This window comes from Lepidochelys olivacea, assembly GCF_965140295.1.
Source record: "Lepidochelys olivacea isolate rLepOli2 genome assembly, chromosome: 2".
Classification (NCBI taxonomy): domain Eukaryota; kingdom Metazoa; phylum Chordata; order Testudines; family Cheloniidae; genus Lepidochelys; species Lepidochelys olivacea.
The window spans coordinates 22,564,897-22,591,796 of NC_140412.1; the positions used below are offsets into that span (position 1 = coordinate 22,564,897).

General features: G+C 43.4%; 1 protein-coding gene across 3 annotated transcripts in view; it reads left to right on the top strand.

Annotated features, from left to right (window-relative positions):
* The window catches only part of FBXO32 (F-box protein 32), a 29,723-nt gene extending 3,789 nt beyond the window's left edge, over positions 1-25,934 (top strand). For 2 of the 3 annotated variants that reach the window (XM_084618240.1, XM_084618242.1), the window contains exons 2-9: positions 2,673-2,785; positions 4,959-5,008; positions 5,747-5,839; positions 14,180-14,273; positions 17,163-17,347; positions 21,805-21,987; positions 23,214-23,357; positions 25,389-25,932. In XM_084618240.1, coding sequence (XP_084474366.1) covers positions 2,673-2,785; positions 4,959-5,008; positions 5,747-5,839; positions 14,180-14,273; positions 17,163-17,347; positions 21,805-21,987; positions 23,214-23,357; positions 25,389-25,478 — 952 coding nt within the window. In that variant the 3' untranslated portion in view covers positions 25,479-25,932. Of the gene's footprint in view, positions 1-2,672; positions 2,786-4,958; positions 5,009-5,746; positions 5,840-14,179; positions 14,274-17,162; positions 17,348-21,804; positions 21,988-23,213; positions 23,358-25,388 lie in introns of all 3 variants that reach the window. The other variant, XM_084618241.1, reaches the window with a different exon arrangement.
* The last annotated feature ends 966 nt before the right edge of the window (positions 25,935-26,900 follow it).

Genomic DNA, 26,900 nt, shown 5'->3' on the forward strand with positions numbered 1-26,900 from the left:
TTAAATCAGAACTGAGATCCCTCTCTTTCACAGTTTAATTATTTGAATTTAATCTCTGAATCTGGCACAGTAATTCATCATAGGACAATTACATGTTCTGAGGAATTTGTTTTTAGTAAAGCTTTGACTTTTGCACAGGAATTTTCTTACAGTGTTCCCTTCTTGATATTTTATTCTGGCATTGTCTCACTTTTCTTTTAGTTCCTCTAGTTAAACAACCACAGTTACCACAAAATCCAAACTTCACACACACCTGCCTCCGTCTCTGACATAGACCACTTTTAAACTTCGAAAACCAAGTGCCTAGAGAAGTATTTTCCTAATTCAGAACATTCTAATTGAGCTGCACCGGTAATACCCAGCGGAACTGCAAGTTCCATCAGCTGTTTCCGTTTTCTGATGCTGCCAGCCTGACTCACTAGCTCCACTCCTTACAGAGGTAGGAAGCCAGGGAGGCAAGCTAGACCACAAAGGACATAGAGGTGGGCTCCCAGAGAGGGGGCCATATGGATAAGAGTGGCTGTGCGGAGCAAATAGAGTGAACAGGAAGGTAGAGAAGAAAGTGAAGATGTGTGGGGAGCCACCAATTATCCCTCCTTATACCCCATTAATACCTCCATGTCCCCAGGCTCTGGAGGAGGTCTTCATTCTCTCTAGCTCTAGTCCCAGTCTTGTGGACCCACTTGTATGCATCAGACCAGAACACACCTCGTGTGGCTTACTACAGGAAGACGCTGCTTCAGGAGCAGAGTCATTAACTCTGTACAGTATTAGTCAGATGACTAAGAACTAGACTTCAGAATGTCAGAGTAAGGATCTGTCATATAATTTGTCTGCACCGCCCCACACTCTCAGTGCCACTGCAGAAAAGCTGATAACTAACCTTCCACACATTACTGGGGTACGCTGTTAGTTTTGTTAGTTATGTATCCTTTGTCTACAGTTGCTTTTGAGCAAGCTGATCTCTTTAAGTTACTTTGTTTTGCAACAGAGAGAGGGGGGAGAAATATTCTATCTTTACTGGGGCTTTTCCTTTTTATTTATCTAGGATCAGATATTTTAAAAATGTTATTTAAAAACTGGAACAAATAAACAGCACACAAGTGCCCAGCTAAGGTTAAAGGTGAGCTCGGTAGGAAGGGGAACAGATTAACTATTTAACATCATGCCAAAAGAGACTCTTATGTGCACACATCTCAGACCGGAAGTTCTCAATGCAGTGTACAAAGCAGTAGATTGGAGCATTTTTTTGAGCCCCAGGAGTGTAATGAGGTTGGCCCCTCCCTTGAAAGAAGAAAGCAAGAAACAGGTACTTTACAGGCCCACATAAGTGTAACTGAAGCCAGTGATGATAAAACTGAAAACACAGGACCAGACTTTCAAACCAGGCCCCTCCAATACAGAGCTCCTTCTCCTTTCTTCCTCCAGGCTCCTAGAAAGGAGGACACTCTTCCCCCCTCCATCCCCCCCCACTTCTGTTGCCAACCCCAGAGTCCCCTGATGTGATGCTTCTCTTGCTGTCCTCTAGCCACCCGATTCCTGCCAGGATGTGTGGGTCTCTGCTACTCTCCCCATCGCCCGCAACCCTCCCATTATATAAATGGCTCCAGTGCAGTGTCCCCTCCGCTGCTGCTGCTCACAGCTCTCCCTAGCAGCAAGAACATAGGCTGCCTTGCCCTGCTCTCCACAGGTTTCTGAACAACAGCAATGAAACTGACCAGAGTCTTCTCAGTTTCACTCTACAGCTCAGCACTACTTATTTAGAGCTGGGCAAACATCGCTGGGCTTTGGTTCAAGCTCTTAGAGTTAGTGAGTCTTTTTCCACTGACTTCAGTGAGTTTGGGATTATACTCTTAAAAGGAAAATGAAAGAGCTCTAGGTCCCTTTGCCAGATATTATACATTCAAACAAAAAGAAATGCACAGCCTTTCCAAATGCAGGAAGAGGAAAAATACACTTTGGCCACAGATCCCAACCCTTTATACATATCACCCACTTGTTTACAGACTCTGGAAGACAGCCACCGAAACATGAATCAGGGTTGTGTTATCTTTGTAATCATAAAAGTTAAAAGTTATGGGGGTTTTTGTTTGTTTTGTTTTTAATTTAAGCTTAGTTTTCTCCCCAGCCCTTTCACTAATTGGCAGGAAACACTTCTTACTCACAACTAGATAGTGAATTCTTCAAGCATTCTGGCTATACACCTTCACAGGTTATGCATTATGCTTTATAAAACCTAGCATACCCCTGCCAGAAGGAGTTGCAATCTAAGTTAGATAGAGCATATGGTAGAAATTGATGACATCAGACAAGCAGGCAGAGATAAAAGGAAGGACAAGGGTGCTCTACTACAAGGTCATGAAGTTGATTGTGTAACATGCTTTGAGCATGCTCCTATTCACTATAATTATGTATATAATCCAGCACAAAAATTGGATGGGTGAGGTATTTGAATGTTTTATGAAAAAAAGTCTTCATTATTGGACTCTAAAACTGCTTATAGTTTTTTTTGTTTTTTTTTTTAATAGACCAGCACTAGAATGAGCTGTTTAACAGCAAACAAACATGGGTTCCTGGAACCAGATACGTGGAAAGAGTAAAATATAGTTCTCACAGTAAAAAGTTCCGTGGACCACAGAATAAACAGACTATCTGCCTTGTGTCATTCACAGTTACTGCAAAAAGGAGGATTACAACAAGGAGAATCTCTTCAACAGCATGAACTATGATGTTGCTGCCAAGAAGAGAAAGAAGGACCTGCTGAATAACAAGACAAAGATTCAGTGTAAGGCAGCAAATGGGGGACTTTTAAAACCAAAGTTGCTTGAGGATGATTATAAAAAACCCACACATATATGTCTCAGAAAGTGCATGAGACACTTCCAGAAGTCTCTTGAGTCTCTGCACCCATGTTTGACCTAAGTAGAGAAGTTGGATACATTTTAATATGAAGATATATGCCTGTGTTAATCCCTTCTCCAAGTGTTTGTACTTGTTGTGTTCAAATTTTTGTCATTTGTATTTGGCAGAGGGAGAGTAATTTTTTCCTATGGTACATTCAAGTGAACCAGTTCCAATTTTTTTTCCTCCTGTAGACTTCCTTGTGTACAACAGATTGAAGGGTGCACTCTCCTTTCCACATGTACACTTAAAATCCATTTATATTAATGGAGGCGCAAAGCTTGAGTGTGAATTCTGATCCTACCTCTGCTACGCAAAATGCATGCAAAATGAAATCTAGGATTCAGACTTTCTCTCAATCGAGGACGCTTTGAACTCTGTTATATGCAGAGTTAAGGCTCTTATCTCTGTTGGCTTCATGTGGATGGATCCATGGTATTTTGCAGAGATACAAGAGTCTGTGTGGATCTGATTGCAGGATTTATACCTAAATTTAGTGCATGTGAAGGCTACAAACATCAACATACACACAGAGGAAGTGAAATAGGTTATGATTCTCACTGTATTATTGGCTTGCCATGCAACCCACAGGATCTTTTCAACAGCTGATGTGAGACTTTAGTGCAGGAATCGGCAACCTTTGGCACACGGCCCGTCAGGGAAATCCCCTGGCGGGCCGGGCCGGTTTGTTTACCTGCAGCATCCACAGGTTCAGCCGATCGCAGCTCCCACTGGCCGCGGTTTGCCGTTCCGGGCCAATGGGGGCTGCAGGAAGCGGCGGCCAGCACATCCCTCAACCCACGCCACTTTCCGCAGCCCCTGTTGGCCTGGAACGGCGAACCACTGCCAATGGGAGCTGCGATCGGCCGAACCTGCTGACACTGCAGGTAAACAAAGCATCCCGGCCCGCCAGCGGATTTCCCTGACAGGCTGTGCGCCAAAGGTTGCTGATCCCTGCTTTAGTCCTTGATATGATTGTAGTCAAATGTGCAATGTGAACAAGTTGTTACTGTGACAGCCTTTGGCCAGATATGACCTTAATCACTGACTTAAATGGAGTGATTCAGGATCTGCACTTGTGTACATGTGTAACTTTTGTTTCCAGACTTGAGTGCATATATATTTGCATTCAGTTTCCTCTCTGTGGAAATCAGGTGTGTGTTTCTGGGAGTGGAGAGAAGTGCGGGAACTTTTCATCTCTAATAATGTTAGTTGGTAAATGGCCACTGTGTAATACACTGAATGTCCTAGTTCAGTGAGGTGAATGGGATGGGAAAGGGCTGCGTGGGTTCCTATCTCTTGGATTGGCTATTGTATAGCTGGAGATCACTTTCTGCAAGGTTGGGTTAACTATACAGCAGCGTGATATGTGTTTGGGGGGGGGAAGGTGATGGTATCACACTAGGGAGGAGAGGAAAGGTGTTTATAACCCCTCTTGTTCAGAGGGCTGAAAGGGAAGCTTTTGGGAAGGGCCCTCCCACAAAACAGGGAATGTTTCAGGCCCAAAGGAGATTTTTTTTGTTTTTCTGTTTTCGAAAGGGTCATGCAAGTGATGAAAGCCATTTCTAGTGGAGCTGCCTATATAATTCTAACTCTAGCACTCACTGTTATAAGCGCTGTAGTGACTGTTAGTCTAGCGTCTCGTGACACGTTAATCCGACCTCTGTAACTGAGGTCATGAGTAATTAACTAAATCAATAACAACAAACTCTGGCTGTCAGCACGCTTATTGTCAGAGCAAAGAAAACAAGGGGCTGTAGTATATTCACAGCATACAGATTAAATATCTACAGTCTTGGACTGTGTCACTGAAACACAAACCTTTTCTAGGATCCTGGCTGTTGCCTTAGATAAACGAATGTGGAAAGAAAGCAATTCATTGATGGTCTGATTCTGATCTGTGTTACGCTGGTGTAAATCGGAAGCCGCTCCACAAGGGTCAATGGAGCAGTACCAGCATAGAACAGTTGAGGGTAGAACGGGGCTTAATCTTTCTACAAAGTTAGCTTTTTATTATATATAAAATAAGTGAAGAAAATCTGTCTTTGTCCGCACAGATTTCCATCAAGAAAAATGGATTTATGTCCACAAGGGAAGCACAAAAGAAGTAAGTACCGACGGTTTCATTTCCCCCATACCATCTGTCCAGATAGCGTTATTTATGGGGCCAAATCCTCAGGTGGTGCAAATCAGCATAGTTCCATTGAAATAAATGGAGCTGTGCTAATTTATACCACCTGAGGATCTGGCCTATGATTACTATTGCAGTAGTGACTACAAGCCCCAATTAGGGCTACATTGGGCTAGGCTCTGTACATACGTAAAACAAAAAGACGACATTGTTTGCTTGCTTCTACCAAAAGCTAGTGGTAAACTAAGCAGCGACACACCTTTGCAGGCTTTCCCACCGTTGAGTCCTAGCAAGAGAAGCACTGCAGTTCAGCACTTCGGTTCAATTGTGTGTGTAGAGAGGAGCAGCTGTAAGAAATCACATTGTACATAAGCCCTTCATGTTGAGCCCTAGGAATGTATTACTTCTCCCGTTTTTTGAAATTATTGAAAGAGATCAAATTGAGCTATTTGGAGGTCATGGATAGGGCTCAGTTCTCTTCTTAGAAACATCATAACTCCCATTGGGCTGCATTCCCTGGGGACCTAAATAGATACAATTCCATTGAAGTCATTGGAGATGTGCCCGCTTACACCAGCAGTGAGTTTGTTCCGTAGCATGCCGCCATACATATGTTAAGATGCTATGCTGGCCCGGACCACGTACGCCCGGGATTCTCTCTTCAGACTACTGTACAACAAAACGTGATGCAGCTTTGTTCTTTTTCACTCTCAGCGTCATGGTTACTGCACCTTGGGAGAAGCTTTTAACAGACTTGACTTCTCAAATGCTATCCTAGACTCCAGACGGTTCAACTATGTTGTAAGGGTGAGTATAAGGCCATAACTTCACTATAACTTCTAGCGCAGACACCAGTTGCTTAACTTAACTGAGCTGAGAACAAATTCTGCACTGGAAAAGATCTGCAAGACTATGCTGTGGTCTCTGTGAGTGCAGGAGGGAAGCTTCAAGAACTAGTTAATGAAGCATTTTCTGATGCGTGGAAAGGAGGGTCCATCTGTTTGAAATTGCGGCATGGGCAGGATAGATCACACATAGCCTTCCTTCAGATCCAGTGAAAATAGGGGCTAGCGTGGGGGCATGGAACAAGGTCTACACTTCCTCCAGTTTTCCTGATCAAACTGTTTATTTTGAAACTTCTTAGGTGTTAAGTCTGTATGTGACTGGGAGGGAGGCAGTGTTTGTTGTTTAAAGTAAAGTTATTGCCATCTGTTCAGTGGCCTCTCTGAAATGAGATGGTCATCTCAGCTGTGTTGCTAATGAACAGGTCTCCATGTCACAAGCTGATAAATAAGGTAGCAGTTTTCTTGGCAGTCTCAGCAGAGTGGCCAGGTGTGCAATAGTCACAGGAACTGCCTACATAACTGCTTCTGGAGGTGGTCTATTCAGCTCATGGTTGAAGCACTTGGGCAGGAAACTGTGGAAGAACTTGGTAATGTTGATGCTTGTGCTATATCTGCTCTTGGAGAGCTTCAGGGTTGCCAGTCCAGCCCCTTACTGAAAGCTAAATTCAAGTTCTGGTTGATATAACTCCACCTTTGGTGTAGGCTACAAAGTATGAGCTGTTTCAGAGTAGCAGCCGAGTTAGTCTGTATCCACAAAAAGAACAGGAGTACTTGTGGCACCTTAGCATCCTGGGCACCACAGAGGGCCCACGGTTCCCCTGCATGGCGCATTTGAAATACAGGTGAAGGTTACAGTTCCCTGAACGCCATGGACACTAAACCTGCAGTGACACACTATGGGATCGGAGAAGTTTTGAGAGTGGGGTGTATAGGATCCTGGCTACAAACTCTGTGAGGAAGCAGAGCTGCTATTACAGCCCCATATGTTATGGCAGCTTCAACAGACGAGCTGCTCTGTTGCCCTTGCATAGCCTCTTATTTGATCGAAGGATAACTTAGCCCCAAGCTTCTGTGTAGGTTCCCTATGCCAAGCCCTCTTACTCTGGCTTTTCACAGAAGACCAAGAGTTCATCTCACATTTGCAGCATTCAAAGGGTGTCACTTTTATTCCTTGATTCTGTGTCCAGTAACCTGTTTATGTGCACATTATCCACAAATGGATCTGTAATTTCAGAATACGCTCATTGAGACTGACAATTCTATCAGCTATTTTTTTAATGGCAAAAAGGCAGCTAGAAAATCTGTTTAAAAATTCAAGGTTGTCTATAAACAGCTCCTTTTCACATTTCATCAGCCGTTAATCACTGGGGGAGCACCAGCTGTTAGGTTTTAGATTCTGGTGCAGAGGTTTTGCTAGCGTGTTGCTCTTCCCCAGTGAGTCAAATGTTACAAAAGAGTCAGCCAAAAAGACGATACCCATTAGGCTAGCCTTGGATCCCTCACCTGTTGTCTAGTCAGATGTAGGTCAGGCATACCAAACGTCCAATCAAAACCTCGCAGTGTAGGGTAGCGGTGTCTTTGTTACTCAAATCACCATGCGGTTAACCTCTTGCTGCCCAGTGGCATGAAACTTAATTTAGCGCCCCCACCCCCTCTTTTTTTTTCTGTCCTCTTTATCTCATTTTATAATCAACCCCTCTGTGCTACCCTTCGTGTAGTATACTACCCATCACCCAGCTACGTAATGAAGTGTTTGAGTGGCATTTCTTTTTAAACACCAGTTATGGAACTAGTTAAGCTAGTCAAATGTAATTCTAGACTCATGGCAGACTTTTATGGCCACTCCTCCAACATAATCATAATCTTTCATTGCCTGGATGTTGGGGAAGGTAGTCTCTTGAGATTTTAAGAAAGGACATTCAAATATCATCTTAAATGTAGATTGGAATAGGGATGGGAGGTTGACCTGATGTCTTTCCCCTGCCACCCTCTTTCACTTGTGTTGATGACTGATGATGGGCAGGGGAGTAAGGGAATCGCTTCTCAGTTCCTGCTGCCCATCACGTCCCTTGTTACGCACTTATGTTTCATCACTGAAAGTTCAAATATTGTCTTCTAAAGCTTCCATGGAAAAACTCTGGTACAGTGAGTATTCCAGGTGGTGTCTAATGCTGTATGTCTCACAATACATGTAGCTTTGTACCCTTTGATTAAGGTAAGCTCCAGAGGCAATCTTAGTAGGCAGAGCTACTGATGAGCCATTCACGAAGCACCCTCAGCTTGATTTTTTTCAGAGGCGCTGAGCACTGCTGCTCCTGCTGACTTGAGTTGCCATTGTGTGTGCTCAGTAGTTCTGAAAATTAAGTCCCATATGTGGGACGCAGACTTCCTAAAGGATGGTTGTTCCTCCTGTTTAGAAATGTCTCTAGCACTTCAGAGAACACTCTACATAGTCTGAGATACCATTTGGTAAAGAGAAAAGGGCCTGACTCTCATTTACAGGCCTCTTCACAGTACAAGAGTGACATAAAGAGGGCCTTGGTGTGAATGAGAGTCAGGCCTAAAACAGTGGGAAAGCATCTTTCTGACATGAGGCTAAGCTCATTAATAGAGTTGCACCAGAAATCAGCTTGGCCCATGAAGTTTTAGATCATGTTAATGTAATTTTGCAGGGCTCTGCTTTGTGACAGCTTAAAGCTTTGACCAGGAGATAAGTAAAATGAACTGTGGCATTTTTACAGTGGAAGTAGCAACATTCAAGACTAAAATCAGTGCATGTTCTCATTAGTCTGAATTACCTCCCACCTGAGCTTTATGAAGTTTTTCCAGTAGTCTTAACAAAGTATGAAACTTCCTGATGTAAGATGAGGTTTGTTTTTATTTTTGTTTTTTTTAATCTGCCAATCTTAAATATGGGACCATGGTTCAAATGTAAAACTGGTTTCTTCAATGAAAGTCTTCATGAGCCAAGTCTCTGGTGGATAAAATACCATAAAATACCACGTGCACTGGAGTTGCTCATGAAAGGCCCTTCCTGGAGATGGATTTCCTCTTTAGATCCACCTTACGGTCTGTTGCAAGACAGGATGAGGACTTCTAGAGCACACAAATGAGCCATACATTACCTGGAATATGCCTTGACTAACAGCTGGCTAATGTCCTCTCTTACCCCTTTCCCCAAATGTCCATGGAACTACAGGAGTCTGATTAATTCCATGGTAGCATGTGGAAGTGCTTCCCAAGTAGTAGCATTTGCATATTGGAGCTGGAAAGTAGAGGGGAGGAAAGCCAGAGGTGAGCTTGGAGAAGGAATGGGGAGGCAAACGGTGATAGGCCTAAAATATTTTTACTATTGTATCTCTAACTTCTAGTCCACAATTTTTGTAATTATCCACAATTTTTGTAATTATCTAAAATGTATCAATTTGTTTATAGCTCAGTGGGCTCTCATCCTAACAGTCCAACATGCTCATGGACTGCCTCTAACATATTTACTTCGCATGAATTTTATGCGAAAGAGTCGGCATCAAAAATGTATACAGTCTTAAGACTTCTTACTTTCATCTGCTGGATCTTATTAGATAAGTAGGTTACAAAAGAAGAATTGTGTTATTTAGGAGACTGCCAGACTAAAAAGCCTAACAGTGCATTGATTTGCTAAATTTGAAGGTTTTACAGATTATTAGTGACTTGTTAGATTGAGGTGGAGGTGGTTTGGAAATATTCAAGTGTGCCAGGTGTTACTATTAATGCCTGAAACAAATTCTTGCAAGTGTCATGTTAAAATGACCCAGGTCTTGCTATACATTATTTAGGCTCAGAGTAAACCCTGCACATTTTCAGGTAGTTGGGTCTATATAGTAATGAGAACAATTTGGGCCCAGTGTTTTAATCTTGATGTGGTTATGATTACAGTGCTATTAAAAATGGAAAAGGCACAAAAGTGCATGCCATGTAAACAAGTAAAATGAGATGAGACCTTTAAACATCACAGCAGCCTCCAAAGCTGTTGACCATTTTCTGAACTGTTCACTTATCGGATGACAGTGAGATTTTGCACACTTTCCTTGCTTCAGAAGGATTTACCATGCGATAGTTTCATAGCAGTATGTTGTAGGAGATGACAAGCTGTCACTGTAACACTGTATTTCAGCACATAAAAGCTCAGGGCTTGAGCCTGACCTCAGGTACATGGGTACAGATTGGTAGAATTGTATGATCTGGACAGCTCATAGTTAGCCTAATGTGCACTCTTCAATTGATGTATTTTTAAATTTCTGTTAGACTTAGTATTGGTTATCCTGGATTTATGCCACATAGCAGCATCTGTTAGTTAAATTATTATAACTCATGGTACAGACACTGACATATCCACTGTCACATTCACTTCAAGCTGAAACTTGGCATATGAGGCTAAAGCCACCGAATGAATAGAAGTGCTGGGAGTGGGGGAGATTTGTTGTAGGTTGGATGTTAAAAGCCAGATACTCAGCTGGGGGAAATCTGTGTAGTTCCATTAATTTACACCAACTGAGGATCTGGCACTAAGTGTTTAATTTTGCACTCTGACTTTTTTAGTTTGACATGTTTTCACACGTCTATAACTCCAGAAAGCTGCCCTTTAAGAACCACGTAATGCATACGTAGTTCATGAAAACTGTGCTTTTAATGAGTTCAGTTCACTTACCTGTGCAGTTCAGCAGCGAAGGTTTTAGGAGCTCTAGCTAAGCAGCGTTTTAGAGTACGGCACTAGTGCATATATGTCACTACAGGAAATTAAAACGGCTCCAAAAGTAGCTATTCTGTTCTCACATGTCCATTGCTGATGCTGTGCTTTGTACTCTGGCATATGCCATAATGGCTTCAACAGGAGCCCCAAAGTAAGGTTTGACTAGTCCTGGGCAGCCCTTTTTATTGTTTGTTTGTTTGTTTTTTTTTGGCTGAAACCAAAAGTTGCCGGGCTTCACCCTTGGAGCACATTTTGTTCCTAGTCCCAACCCACAAGTCTCTTCACTTGTGGCCCCTCATACATTTAGCCTTTGCTGCCGTTTGTGGAAGGAGATGCAGTAGCCTTCCCACTCTTCAGGAGGCAGCAGCAAGCTGGCCTGCTCCCTTTTAAACACTCCAGTCTGGGACTTTCTGGTTGGAGCTCAGGGGTTGTTGAGCTGGAGTAACTTCTTTCTCCACCACTAATAGCCGAGGAACGCTGAAGTATCTTGTTGTGCTGCTACAGGACAGTTACTCTCCTCCACCTACTCAGAAAATTCTAGACTAGGGAGATTAGGGGGTGTGGAGCTACCTGCAGCTTCTCATTTACCCCTTTTACCCTCCACAATCCCCTCAAGTAAAAAGGGTCAGAATGGGGCAAAGAGGCCAGAGGGCTCTCCCTGGAGACATTAGATTGGGGGGGCAGGGGAGTCACCAAGCCTCTCTTCCCCCTCCCCTATCACTAGGAGTCTGAAGTCAACAGGAATTGTAGGTGTTTAGTGTTGTCTTTTAGGATTTGGTCCTGAGAACCTGTTTTTCAGAGGTGCTGAACACTCACAACTCCAGTTAAAATCAATGGGAGCTGCAGGTACTCAGCATTGCAGAGAATCAGGCCCTAAGATTGCTGTTACTAACCTCTTTCCCCCTGCACTCCCTCCTACCATCTGTCTTCAAACAGTGTTACTGGAGCATGGTCTGGAATTAACACCGCCACATATACAATTACAAAATGCTAGCAGGTCTAATACCTCCTTATTCCAGGCATTATTCAGAGTGCTCTAGTCTTTTTTTTGTTTGCTTTACAGTTTGCACAATCCATCACTCAAAGACATTTTAGGTGGTTTTTTTTGTTTTGTTTTTTTCCAATCTGGAATAACACCATTGGCTTTGAAGGAATGACTGGAGTAACTGTGAGCAGACCTTCTACATGCACCTTTATTACTGCCCTGGTACACACACAATTATACTGGACAAGAAAACTAGTTTTGTTCACACATCTGGGGTTTGTTTTTGGTTGGTCTTTTTTGTGTGTTTGCTGTTCATTCGTGGCATAGCAGTTTGCTATGGAATGCAATACCCAGAAGGTAGTCATAGTATTCAGTTAGAATTTCATCCTTTATTTATTGCTGTTGAAAAGGTGGTACGCTACAGCTGTGCTAATTGACTTTCTAAATGTAATTGACCCTTGATAAACGTAGTGAAAGAAATGGACTCTAATTCATCTTGATTGCCTAATTTTTTTTTAATTTCCTATATACCAAAGCACAAAATGTTGGTAACACAAAGAATCTAACTTTTATTTTAATTTGAAAGATCAGCCACAATTTCTTAACTTTTTTTTTATGGTATTGCACCACTTGGTGCTTTTCACCTGTGCAAAGACAACTGATTTTGAACATATTTTTGAATATCAGCACAGTTTTGATTACATATAATCTTGAGAAAACTGTCCTGTTTGGGAGTTCTAGAACATTACAAACTGGGGACATAATTTGCATATACATAAAGAAATCCAAAGAAGCTGATCTGGGTGCTCACATTACTGCGTGGACAAATGGAGTCTGGCAAGTTGATCATGATAATTGAAGGTCACAAGGTTAAACAATTCAGTACTAGGAGATTATTACTAAGGCTATTTTGGGGCAATGACATTCTTGTTAGTACATCCATTGTTCTAAGAAATCTTGGGAAAACTTAAAAATATTTCCAACATCTTGCTAATTAATTTATGCTTCAGAGCATGTAATACACCAGACCCTCCTGTTTAGGTGAGAGCCACCATAGAATTTTGTTACAATATATGTACTAAATATTACCTCACAAGACTATTGTTGCATATTTTCTCCCCACCCCCAAATGATGTGTCATGATAGAAGGCAGATTGCCCTCCATGAAAAATGTGAGACTCTGTAGGGTTTTTTTCTTTCCTCTTGCTTTATACCAGTCATGTGAGGTTTAAGATATTAATAGAAAGTAAACTCAGAAAGCCATCTGACGTTTAAAGTTGGCCTGGAAGATAAATGGAAGAGGAGACCAGTCGCTCGGGGCACTTTGCAGCTCCTAGGTGACAGTCACATGCTGGTAACAGAGCTGAGTAAAATGGGCAAATGATTGCAATCATACCCCTATGAGCTCACTGTTTATGGCAAAGTACCAATAATTTTATGGCTACATTCCTGTCATTCTTATAGCTAGGCAAACAATTAAACTCAAGACTTATCAACTCTTGTCAGTAACCATCTTAGCTATTTGACATAAGATGAGTGCAGAGAAGTTGCAATTCCTTTTTTGCCAGCAATAAGATAGCATAATCGCTGATGATAATAGATAAATTGGCTAGCCCTGTGATTGATTGTAAGATAAAGATTTTCTTACTCTGTTCTAATTTAGAAAGGAATCTAAATAAGTTGAATGGTATGTAGAAAGTGTATTTTTTATAAAATACAGTAAAAAGGCATAAAGGGTTACTGCCAAATAGCATTTTGGCCCACAATTTTACAAATCCTAAAGCCAACAGAAAAGCTTATAAAACTATTTTTCTCCTGGAAGTAAAAAATATAAAAAAAGGAGAGGAACATCTTCTTCAGTAATTGCAACCCAAACACTGCAGCACTGAATGAGTGTATATGGGAACCAGAAAGTCACACTGACTTGGAGTGCATACTGAGACAGTATCCATTGGCGAGTTAGAAAGTAAACCAAACAGCATAAATAGGGAAAAGTGAACTAAATTGTTTACATTTTTTCAGATCTAGTAACAAACTTAATAAAAATGAAGGAACCTTGGTTTGTCTTTTTTTATTTTTTTAAACATGACTCTTAATCTTTCCTCTTAATGAAAACTCCAATATAAAACAAACCTAACAAAAGAGTGAATTGGATTATTATGCATAAATTGTAGGATTAGTCTTCTAAATAAGATTCTCTCAAACATGAGTCTCTGTTTCTTGTTCTCTTATCACACTATTTGTTTATGTACTAGTGAAAGACATTGACTACCATTGTTCTTTCAGTATGAATAGTCATTGTCTGTCAGTCTGAACAGTAATTTGTGGCCTCCCTACACCTTTAAATCATGAAGCGATGTTTCAGTTTAAAGAAAGCAGTTAAATAACAACCTGTTTTCCTCCACTGTGTGCTTAATTGTGTGGCTCTTTTTTGCCCCTTGGATCAGTCTTCATTGTGATTCTGCATGTCCTCTTTTATTCCAGCAGTAAACAAGTATCTGAACTGTTTTGCTGTGTCATGTGACTAGAAGTCAAGATTAGAAAAATATCTCTGTACTCTAGCTGGCAACTTCTATTTTTATCCACAGCTGTTGGAGCTGATAGCAAAGTCTCAGCTAACATCGCTGAGTGGAATCGCCCAGAAAAACTTCATGAACATTTTGGAAAAAGTGGTGCAGAAAGGTAAAACAAATGTAACAATCATGGTTTGTATCCAGTGTGCCTAATGATCACCATGTCCACGTTGATCAGTGTGCAAGATTTTTTTGCAAGGAGGGGCATGAAGACACAACACTGGGCTGGTTCATTTTCCTCTGTCCCCTTCTGGAAAGGGACTCATAGGGCAGGAGGGGGTTTGAATAGAGATCATAGTGGATTCCCCTTGTGGAGAGTCTTACTCCTGGGGGAATTCTATGCCAAAAAATTAAAAATTCTGCAAATTTTATTTGTCAAAATAATGCCATATAATCACACCAGTTTCAATTGTTTTGATAAGTTATTTAAACTACAATACAGAAAAAAGTCCCAATAACTATTCAGCATTTCCTAAACACATGAAAGTTAAGTTACAAATACTTGATAACTAATACCCTGCATCCAGTTATAATCCTGGATTTTCATTTAAATTACATTACAGAACACCAAACAGGAAGAAATAAAAAAGAGTAGACTGTCATTTTAAATTACTCAGACTTTCACACATGAAAGTCATACAGTTTTGCTAATCATTGTCCTGGACCTAGCTGGGTACTTTGGGAAGTGCTTTGTTCTGATTGTCCTGACATTTTATTGACTGCTTGGTAAATGTTTTATTTACCCTCAAAAGTTGTTTTTTGTTTTGTTGTTTTTTTTTAAAATGGGTAAGTAAAAATCTAACCTCATTGTGCCACTTTGACATATGAAAAAAGAGAGACAGTGCATAGATCTTCCTAGCTGATTCCCTTGCTGGCATTTATAAGGCTTTACATCACTCTGGCAATGCAAGGGCCTTAAAACTTTTACAGGTTTCAGAGTAGCAACCGTGTTAGTCTGTATTCGCAAAAAGAAAAGGAGTACTTGTGGCGCCTTAGACTAACAAATTGATAGTCTCTAAGGCGCCACAAGTACTCCTTTTCTTTTTGCAAAACTTTTACAGGTTTTTATGCTCCTGGGGAATTGACTGAGAATTATTCTACTGTTTGTTAACTGTTCCTATTAACAATGTTACTATGCAGACAGGTTGCTCCATTTCTGCCTCAGAAAATTAGATCAATTAACCATCAACCGAAAAGTTAAGAAAATGTGCTTTTTTTTTTTTTTTAAATACAAAAGCTATTTTCTTTAACTTAAAAACAATTTTCAGTAACATGATACTAATATTTAATTAAGTGTTTTTCAAGAAATTACACTTTACTAGGCAGGGAGGCTGCTACACTTCTGCCTTGGGGACAGAGCCTTCCTCCTGCATAACAAAAAGACCTACCCTCCTCCACGCCCCTCGAGCCACAGTATCAAGAGAGAAGGACAGAGTCTCTCACACTTGTTGGCCAGCCCTGCCCCCTGATGGTGATCAGTGTCTCCCCAGCAGGCACGCAGGCCCAGCCCCCCTCCCTCCACAGTGATTTGCGTCTGAAGCTGCTCCAGGCATGCTGGAACAGATGGGCTGCCAGGGAACAGATGTGTGTGTCCCCCATAGATTTCTTGTGTTTTTCTGTGTGGGGGCACAGAAATATATGTGGGCCATATGAATTCTGCGCCCCTGCATTGGCACAGAATTCTGTCAGGAGTATCTTCTCCATCATCCTATAAGGGGTGTGAAGGACCCTGATCTTCCTCCCATCTGTAGACAAGGCTGTTTGGTCCTGCCCTCAAAGCTGGCAGACTGGAGAGGAACTGCAGGAGGCCAAGGCTGGCTGCATAAAGGCCCTATGCTTCCTTCCTAACGCTAGGCCCTAGTCACTTTCAAGGCTTCCTAGCAGCTCTGCCACCAAGGGTTCCCACTGGCCATGGCTGCGCACCAAGGCAAAGGAGTGCTTTAGGGCTGACGCTACTTCTTTCTGGGAATCTCTGTGGGGTCACAGTGTATTCAGTGTATGTGTGTTTTGGGAGTTCCCCCTTCCCTGGTCAACCCAGTCTCCACCCCCTCTCCTTGTGTGGACCCTGGACCTTCAGAGCACCCTTGCAGGAATAAGAGGGTGGGGCAAGAAGAGCTATAGAGGTGGCTGAGCCCCTGTTTCCACATGCACTGTTTAGAAGCAGGAGAAGGGCTGCATGTGGAAGGTCTCCTCCATGCACCAATCTAAGGGGGACAAGCTGGCCAGTGTTCCTAGTTAGAAGCACTGTCGAAAGGCCAAACATCTTTCCTCAGCGAAGTTCCCTCTAAGCTGCAGGGCTACACAGCAGGCTATCAAGGGCCACACAGGTAGGGAGAGGTGCCTCTCCCCCGGTCCCAGCCTTGGAGCTGCTGCAGCCAGGGGAGAGGGCTGGGCGGAGTCCTCTCTCATCTGCCACAGCCCAGGGGAAGCCTGCACCCCAAACACCGCACCCCCAGCTGTAGCCCCTCACCCCCCACACCCCAACCCTCTGCCCTAGCCATGAGCCCCCTCCCTCAGCCCAAACCCCTCATTCCTGGCCTCACCCCAGAGCCCACACACCCCCAGCCCTAAGCCCCCTCCCATGCCCCAAACCCCTCATTCCCAGCCCCACCCCAGAGCCCTCACCCCCTGCACCCCAATCCTCTGCCACAGCCCTGAGCCCACTCCCACACTCCGAACCTGTTGGCCCCACCCTTGCCACACATCACCTCCATATGTAAAAAATTAGAGGGAACATTGTCCCTCAGCCCAATCTCTGGTACAGTTATTAGGGGACATCTCTGACAAATGTTTCCTATCTGATAACCTGTCATGTCTAAACAAAGCAGTCCTCCTCTACCCCCTTCTTCCCCCCATGGTTGGAGATTTGATATCTTTTGGCCTAAGATCATAGAGAATGATTCTTACAAAGCCTGCAGAAGAAAGTAGATACTGAGAATGTATTTAAACATTATAGTCCTTTTAAAATATTTTTTTCCTCTTCTCTCTGCCTCCAAAGTCCTTGAAGATCAGCAGAACATCAGGCTAATAAGGGAATTGCTGCAGACTCTCTACACGTCACTGTGCACCCTGGTGCAAAGGGTTGGCAAGTCTGTTCTGGTTGGAAACATCAACATGTGGGTACACAGAATGGAGACTATTCTGCACTGGCAACAGCAACTGAACAGCATCCAAATCACAAGAGTAAGCAAGAATCCAGGCCCTCACTTAGAGGCAAATGACACATTGGCTCTTTCATGCAACCTTATCATGCAGCTGTAGCTCCTGCCTGTGTAACTGGATCATAATGAGCATTCCTAGGCTTCACATGCAGCCTGCTGGTGGAGAAAATTTGGATTAAGAATTGAATTCAATTGGATTAGACAAGGGGAGGCTTTTTTAATTATTACTTTTTATTCTGACTTCCAAGTGGAAAATTAAACCAAGATGCCAAATGTTTTTCGGAGTTACATGCCTAACATTGCAAGTTTCTCTAAAAAACAGCTTCATTTAGAAAAGCTGACTGCCATGATGAAGCCTGGCATCTTCAAGTGCTCCTCAAGGGCCCAGTCCTGAATTACTTCTGTACTCAAATCACCCACTAACTCCACCATCAGGCCTGCTGTTAGTAGTAACCAAAACCAGTTAGGCCTCTAAATGGTCATCAAATGCTGTGTGAGTGGAATTTGGTCTCACTCCAATTCCTTTTGGATAGATGCTCATGTTGCAAAAATTTCCAATAGTAGTCTCAACAGAGGGTCAGAGTCAGGGCTAAGGCAGAATGATGAGAGTCAAATACCACTTGTACTGTCCTGTTTGTGACTCAGTACTGGACTTTAATTTCCACTGTTGCCCATAATCCCACTCTCACATTGAAGTTAATTGCAAAGTTCCCATTGACCTTAGTGACACCGGGACATGGGCCGAAATTAATTGGAAAAACAAGTTTTTCCCCAGTAGGCTGCTAAAGAAGCATCATGCTTGGCTGCTGCTCATAGGCAAGAGAGGTGCTTATGCTTGCCTCAGTAATTTCAAAATGTGTGCAGGGTAAGCACTATCTAGGGAACCCTGAAGGAGCATAGCTGCAGTACAAGGACCTTGGGGTGGGAGAGGGAAGTTAAGGGACAACTGGGAAAGGAGGCTTCTTTGGGCCCTGCCCTACAGCCCCAATCCTGCAATTATCTCTGTGCCACCAGACATTCACTGACTTCCCTGGGACCATAGGTGCCGACTCCATGGGTGCTCCAGGGCTCGGGCACACACAGAAAAAAATTAGTGGATGTTTAGCACCCACTGGCAGCCAGTTCCCCTTCTTCCCCCCTAGCACCTCCTGCCTGCTGGGGGCCCCACCAATCAACTCCTCCCCCTCCCTCGCACCACCTACCTTGATCAGCTCTTCCGCGGAGTGCAGGAGGCACGGAGGGGGAGGAGCGGAGTGGGAATGGAGTATGCTCAGGGGAAGGGGTGGAACTGGGCAGGAAGAGGCGAGGCAGGGCAGGGGGCTTGGGATAAGCGGTCAGGTGGGGGGTTGAGCACAGAGGAAGCTGGCGCCTGTGCGTGGGGCTTCTTGAGGGTGCAGGGTTCTGCTTGCACAGAGCTGACTGCAAGATCAGGATCCAGCTGCTTGACTCAATAGTTAAAACTATTTTATCTCAGCACCGGGCCAGTATACCATCAGGTTAGAAAATCCTGAAGACCAGTTCAAAAACCTATCAATCCCAGCCAAGGTTCTATCATAGCACCACTTGGGAACTGAAGTGTGTGTGCGTGAATGTGTTACATACATTTATTTACTTATTGGCCTAAATGTGGTTGGCTGATCTTTCTTTTACAAAATTGTTTAATGGCTCGAGCTGTAGAGCTTGCAAAAAATGTAATTTTCACACCATTGAAGAAGATTTCTTGTCAAGCTTGAACAAAAGCAGCTGTGTTTAAAGGGGGGGGGGAGAGCAGTATTACAGGCAGTTGGTCACTTACTGCAAGTGGACCAAATGCTTTTGGTATTTCAGAAGGAAAAAAAAATGTCTTAACAGCCAAGGAGTCTAAAGCTTGAAAAATATATACTGAGCATGTGTAGTACTTACTAGCTTAAAAAAAAATGCTGTCAAGAAAATGAAAGTTAACACAGGACTCGTCTGATCTAGAGTGGGTTCTTAAATGTTTGCAATGTAGCAGATAACTCTTTGGCCCTGATTCAGCAAAACCCTGAAGAATGTGCTTGAGTTACATGGACTTCATTAGTAAGCTGCACAGGTGTTTTATTAAGTTCAAGGCATTTGAGCCTAATCCTGCACATTTTACTCCTGTTGACTTACATAGGCGTTTCATTTGTAAAAAGTGCAGCGTTATTAATGAATGGAATTTTAGGGCACTAGTAAGTTATATACAAGACTTCTGTGTTATCCACAGAAAACTTGACCTAAATTCTGCAGCCCGAGACAGAGATTCTGTCACGCCGCAATGGAGCAGATTGGAGACTGTTGCACCAACTCTAGGTCAATAAAAACCTTGCTGTTTTTTAAATTTAATTGAAATACATGAATGATGCAATCTTTACAGTATGCTCTGTGTTCTGTAATTCCATATGGAATTTAGTTATGCAATGCACTTACATTTTTAATTTGTAGTGTGCTTCAGAGTTTTGTATTGAGGATGCCAAACTGCGTTGTAGAAGTTGTCAGAGGGAAGTTGAGTAAGAAACTGTTTAGGTTTGGGGGCGGTATGTGGGAGGCTGCTTGGGATTCTGGGATAAGAATATTGGCTAGATGTCCCTATTACAATGACTAGCAGCAAAATAGTTAACAGTAATTATCCTAAATTATCACCCTTAGAGTTTAGAGTCAACACCCCACTGAGATGAGTGGGATTGTTCACTCCTTTTGGAGTTATTGCTGCAGGCTACTGGCAGACGCAGTTGTGTCTATGGTCTTCTTGGAGACCAGAAGAGCTAGAAAATTAATTAAGGAAAGATTAGCAGAGTTTTGTTGCAATGGATGGGCTGTGCAGCATATGCTGCTGCTGTGGAGTTGCAGAGTAAACTGGGCCCTGTTATAGACTAATAACTGTGGCTTACTGAAGGGTTAGGAAGTGGGAGCTTTTGTGTTTCCATAAATATTTATATTATGCCTTTGAATTGCTACACACCATCCAAACACTGGAGATGGGATCATATTGTAAAAATAGTCCCACACAATTTTCCTCAGCTGATCACCACTTTGTATTTTGTTTTAAACAGTTAACTGCCCTGCCAGTTGCATGTAGGGTGATATGACTGCAACTTAAAATAGAGGCATCACGGGAAAGGGCAACTAAAGACTTGGCACATTTATTTGAGACTCTTAACATTGTTTCACTGTTGGAGCCCAAGCCTGCAAACCTTTACTCACATGAGTAAGGAGTGGGCACTAGTGTAGCAGTTGGAGCCCATTTCCTGGTTCTTGGGGGTCTTGATGGCACTGGGGATTTTCCCTGAATTCAAAAGTCTGTATCCTGTTACTAATATAGCTGCACAGGTGCAAACCTCTAGTGCGACCGACAGAGCCACTGTATGGAGCCCAGCGGTAAGGGCTACTGGTAGAGATAGTGACTTTCATTGTCTAGACCAGTGGTTCCCAAACTTGTTCCGCCGCTTGTGCAGGGAAAGCCCCTGGCGGACCGGGCCGGTTTGTTTACCTGCCGCATCCGCACGTTCGGCCGATTGTGGCTCCCAGTGGCTGCGGTTCGCTGCTCCAGGCTAATGGGAGCTGTTGGGAGCGGTGTGGGCCAAGGGATGTGCTGGCCACCGCTTCCAGCAGCTCCCATTAGCCTGGAGCTGCGAACCGCGGCCACTGGGAGCCGCGATCGGCCAAACATGCTGAGGCGGCAGGTAAACAAACCGGCCCCGCCCGCCAGGGGCTTTCCCTGCACAAGCGGCAGAACAAGTTTGGGAACCACTGGTCTAGACCAGGGATTTGCATTTGTGCAACTAAACTGGTTCCTAGGCAACGATGACTGTAATTGAGGCAAATCCACAATGCAGACACGGTCCTAGAAGTATTCTCTGTAGGAAACAATTTAAAAAAAAATACTCTTAAATATTTCCTGAGTAACAGGTAGCATTGCCAGCAATGTTGTAGGAAACAATTATAGGGAAATCTTCATTGGTACCATTACTAGTGAACATCTCTTAACTGGTTAATATAAGGATCATGCGACCCTGCAAAGTAAAACACAATTGTCTTAGTAGAACATGAAATTTCCAAGGGACTTAAACTGTATAGACTGGAGGTTTAACCTGCTAGGGAACAGTATTGCCCCTCCGGTTCTCTGAAGTGACCTACAGAGATTGTAATGCCCTGGTCCACCATAGTGGAGCTTTGGCACCATAAACCTCCCCTCCAGTTGTGAGGGGAGTAAACCGTGCAGTCAACGTTTGATAGCACATCACAATTGTTGCTCTGCCACAGTAAACAGTGGATACGAGTACTTTTCACACTGGAAATAATGGCTCAACAACACCACAGTCCACCATAGGATCTCCTAGGGAAACTGATCTGTCCCCTGGATGGGAAATTATCCAGTGTCACTGTATCTTGTGTATATAAAATATTTAGCAAGTAGTACATTACTCCCATTTAGAATTGCCTGCTTTTCATAACTGAGCTCTTACACTCTTTTTCCAGCCTGCCTTTAAAGGAATGACCTTTACAGACCTGCCATTGTGTTTACAATTAAACATCATGCAGCGGCTAACTGATGGGAGAGACCTTGTCAGCCTTGGGCAAGTGGCCCCTGAACTGCAAGTGCTCAGTGAGGACCGGCTGCTGTGGAAAAAGCTCTGCCAATACCATTTCACAGACCGACAGGTAATGGGATGAAAGTTAAACCTCAGTCAGTCTCCTGTTGTAACCCATTTGTGATTGAACACACAGAACCAAGAAGCAGTCAAACAAGGAAGATCTGTCTGAGGGGCATGCTGCGAGTCCCTCATATGGGCTGACAAGACAATGGCGATAAAGGTTATCCCTGAGGGGAAATTCTGATAGTGTTGTAAATGCCACCATACTGGTGCCTGAAATAGAGGGCTGTAGCATCAATAACCTGCACATGCACCTCCTCCAATCTAGGCTGCTAACCAACCCGCATGGCCTAGGATGGTACCACTTCTACTTGTACCATAGGTTTAGGGAGTTCTCTGTGTGTGTCGTTCCCAACAGTAACTGCCCACCTCAAACAACCCATCAGCGCAACTGGCAGCGTTGCTGACAGTCTCCATGGGGTGGCCAAGGATTGACTGGACCATGAACTATCCTCTCTTGCCCTTTAGTGGGAAGATCCCTCCCAATCTGAGTTGCTAACCACTGGTGGGAAGCTAACCCTGTTGCTATATTGTATCTGTTTTGAGGTAAAGGTTTTCAGTCTCTAGGGCTGCCAGTCTGGTACCATTCATAGGCACTAAATATACACACACAAACTGGGGGACCAGATCTTCAGCTGGTGTGAATTAGCATTGTTCCAATGATGTCAGCAAACCTACACAGATTTACATCTGCTGAAGATCTGGATTCTGGGGAGATATTTTTTTCCTATATTGACTATATGTCACATGGTGTGACAAATAGATCCAAATCTGATCTCCACCACTAATGACGATGTCCTAAAAGTGAATGTCTCACAAGCAAATATTGCAACTCCAGGTTTAAAGATATATCTGTGCAGAAAAGAAACGCAGTTTAATTCCTGAAACCACTACATGGGATAAAGTTTGTTACCCCGATAGTCATTTTTAGAGTTTCTGGATCATGGTGAAGCCCTTGGAGCCATTGTATAGCAATGTGCAACAGGAAAGAATCTGTGTAAAAGATAAGATTGGTCTCTAGTATTGATATTGTGTAGTGTATTTAGAATAAGGAGACTGTTAATGTGGAGAGGCTCAGAACAGATTCTCTTGCTACTACAGATGGGATCATGTGGCAATCAGCAAGAATTACATGCTGGCTGCTATGTGCAGGAGGAGGAAGGTCTTGAAGTGATACTGCAAACAAAACTAAGCCCTCATGTACACTCAGTCCACTCTTACTCTGATTTTTAGATTCGTAAACGGATAATCTTATCTGAGAAGGGGTTGCTGGATTGGAAGAAGATGTACTTTAAACTTATAAGGTGTTACCCGAGGAAAGAGCAGTATGGAGACACACTGCAGCTCTGCAGACATTGCCACATCCTCTCCTGGAAGGTATGGGTATTTTGCTGGTAGAATTGATTGAGGGCCTGATTTCTCAGAAGTGCTGAGTGCCCACAACTCTAATTCAAGTTAGTGAGAGTTGCAAGTGCTGACCTCCTCCAAAAATCAGTCCAACACCACTTAAAACTTGCTTGTTCTCAATTCAAGTTCCTTCACATTTTCCTGTTACTCTCTGGGGCCTTATCTTTCCCCCACAGGATCTAGTGGAGCTTTCCACCCAGTTATTGGAGAAGAGGGCTCCTGGATTGTTACAGCAAATTTGAGGCATTTACTGAAACCTGGGGCCAAATTCTGCTGTCCACTACAGTGGTGTAAATCTGAAATAACTCCATTGACCTCAGAGTTACTCTGCTCTGACACGAATTTAACTGACAGCCAAATCAGGACTCTGTCCCTTGGAGATGAGTGGGAGAGTGAATTTGAATCCTTGTCACCCTTCTCCCTTGAATTGATAACTGTCCCTGAAATCTAAAGCCCAGCCTTGACCTGTTCATTGCCAAAGGAGAGTATAACATTTGTTATAGACTCCTATAAAGAGTAGAACTGGGAGGAATCTAAAGAGCTCCTCTAGTCCACCCCCTTGTGCTGAGGCAGGACCAAGTAAACCTAGATCATCCCTGACAGGCATTTGTCTCACCTGTTTATTGGAGGTTTTTAAGATGGGAATTCCACAACCTCTCTTGGTAGCCTATTCCAGAGCTTAACTGTCCTTATAGTTAGAAACTTCTCCCTCATATCTAACCTAAATCTCCCTTGCTATATATTAAGCTGATTATTTCTTGACCTCCCTTCATGGAGAACAACTGATCACAGTCCTTAACATATTTGAAGACTGTTCTCCTCTCTGTCCTTCTCCCTCCCACCCCCCAGTCGTCTTTTCGCAAGACTAAACCTACCCAGGGTTGTGGGTTTTCTTTTTTGTTTACTTCATAGGTCAGATTTTTTTTTTTTTTAAACCCATTACCATTTTTGTTGCTCTTGTCTGGACTCTCCAATTTGTCCATGTCTTTCCTCATGTGTGGCACCCAGAATTGGACACAGTACTCCCAGCTGAGGGCTCACCAGTGCCAAGTGGAACAACTACTCCCATGTCTTAGATACAGATCATGAGCCGTTTTTGTATGAACATCACATTCATGGCTCATATTCAATTTGTGATCTACTGTGAGCCCCAGCAGAGGCAACGTATAGGGGGACATGCAGGCTCAACTGCCCCCCAGATGGTCCTGCTAGGGAGAGGGACGCTGTCTTCCTGCTGCACCTGCCCCCCAGCATGCTCAGCCCCAATCCCTGGCAGCTGGGTCTGGGCGGGGAGCGGAGGGGGAGGGACCAGCCACTTCTCATGCGAAGCACTCTGTGTCACTGCTCCGTGCAGCGCAGCAGCTGCCTGAGAGAGCCCGGCTGGGGAGGCAGAGGTGGGCCACTTCCCACCCAGGCCTGGGTGCCAGGGACAGGGGCTGAGCAAGCCAGAACCCCCTCCTCCCACCCCCCAGTACATTTCTGGCTCACTCGGCCCTTGTCTCCAGAAGCCAGGCACAGGCAGGGAGTGGCCCACTGCCACCTCCCCAACCAGGCTCTCTCAGACAGCTGCTGCACTGCACGGAGCAGTGACCCGGACTGGCCAGCTTGAACTGCATGAGAAGTGGCTCCTTCCCACTTCCCGCCTGGGCCTGGCTGCCAGGGAGAGTGGCCAAACGTGCCGGGGGGGGGAGGGTGGCGCAGCGGGAGAAGGACAGACACACACACACACCGGTAACATGGGGCAGAGAGGGCGTGGTGGCCCTGGGCTGTGGGACCCCACTAGGTGCATCCTCCCAGTTTGACAGTGAACCATTGATAACTACTCTTTGGGTACAGTTTTACATCCAGTTGTACACCCACCTTATAGTATTCTCAGCCCTGCACTCTAATCTATCAGTTTGCAAATGGGATGTTCAGCATGTGGCGCACACAGCATTGTACACCAATTAAAGCTGTGACACTAGTTCTGTGGCCACTCTCTAACCGGATTATTTTTTTCAGGGTACTGATCATCCTTGCACAGCCAACAACCCAGAGAGCTGCTCCACTTCTCTTTCACCCCAAGACTTTATCAACTTGTTCAGATTCTGAACCCTGGTTCTTCACAGCATATCGTATTCTTACAAGACACTTTATAAGGCTCAGCTTGGACACTGAACTTGTAAATAGTGTAAATGTCGATGTTTGTTTGAAGCTCCTGAGTCAAGCAAACAAGAGGATCTTCAAGACGAAAGGTGAAATTGCTCGCTGACGTTTGATGTTCAAGAACTATGGACTTCTAACAAGACTGGTGTGTATAGGCAATGTTGTAAAAAGTCACCTTTTTATTATCAGAGTACAAGATACAGGGCAGAAATTTCTTTCTGTTTAGAAGTTAAAACTGAATTTGCCCCATGGCCATTTGAAAACTCCATATTTTTTTCAGTTTCTAATAAATGAAAAGAAAGACGTATGAGAGTAGGACTGTTTAACTGCTCCTCCATCTGGTTTTATTTACAACAGATATTTATAAATACGACATTTTTAAAATATTTATGGGGAAAAATTCCCTGCAACGAGTTTTAATCATACTTGTATGTTAAAAAGAATAAAATTGAATGCATTCAGAAATATGCAAAACATCTAGGGTTTGATCCTAATTAAAACTGAAAATAACACACCACGCCATTTTCTACCTCGAATAAATAGAGTACCTTTGAAACAATAACCCACTATGCAATGTGAACTGTTATACTTTGTACAATGATTTAAAGGGAAATGATGTTTATGACCGTAAGCAAACTTGTTCTTACGTTACTGCTTACTTTTTTAATTAGTTTTCTTGCTGTAGTCAGTGCTTGAATGCCCAGATGATGAGCACCTTAGAAATACCTAAGATTTTACTCCCTCCTCTTTTTAATTTTGTTGTCTTTATAAAAGAGTAAACAAAACAAAACAAAAAAAACCAAACCAAGGGTGAGGATTTGTATTTAAGGCAGGTGCATGATGGATGAATAAGGAGCCAGAGCTAACCTCTCATTACTGTAAATTCATAACTCCATTGATTTCAGTGGAATTACTCTGTATTTACACCTGTCTGAGATCAGCATCTGTTCACTGGGTCGGACTCCCTCCACCCCATGTAACTCCACTGAAATAAAGTCAAAACTGGTGTAACTGAGAGATGACTCAGCCCCATAGGACCAGGTTCCTGATAGGCCTAACTAGGTAAAGCTCTGCTGGGGCCAGTGGAACTGTGCCAGTTTACATTCACTGACGATCTGGCTCATAACATGTAAGATAAATACCATTTGTTTGTAACTGCTGTAAGGAACAGGAAAAGCAGCGAGGAAAGCCAGCCATAGAGTCCTAGTGTAATAAGGGTACAGTCAGTCCTTAGGGTAAATAGGATTTCTAATCACCTGACATCCCTGATCATTTCTATCTCATCCATCTCCCTGCCAGTGCCAGATTAACAGAGATACAGTGAGAATTAGTGCTTACAAATCTTGGTCCCACTGAAATTAATGGCCA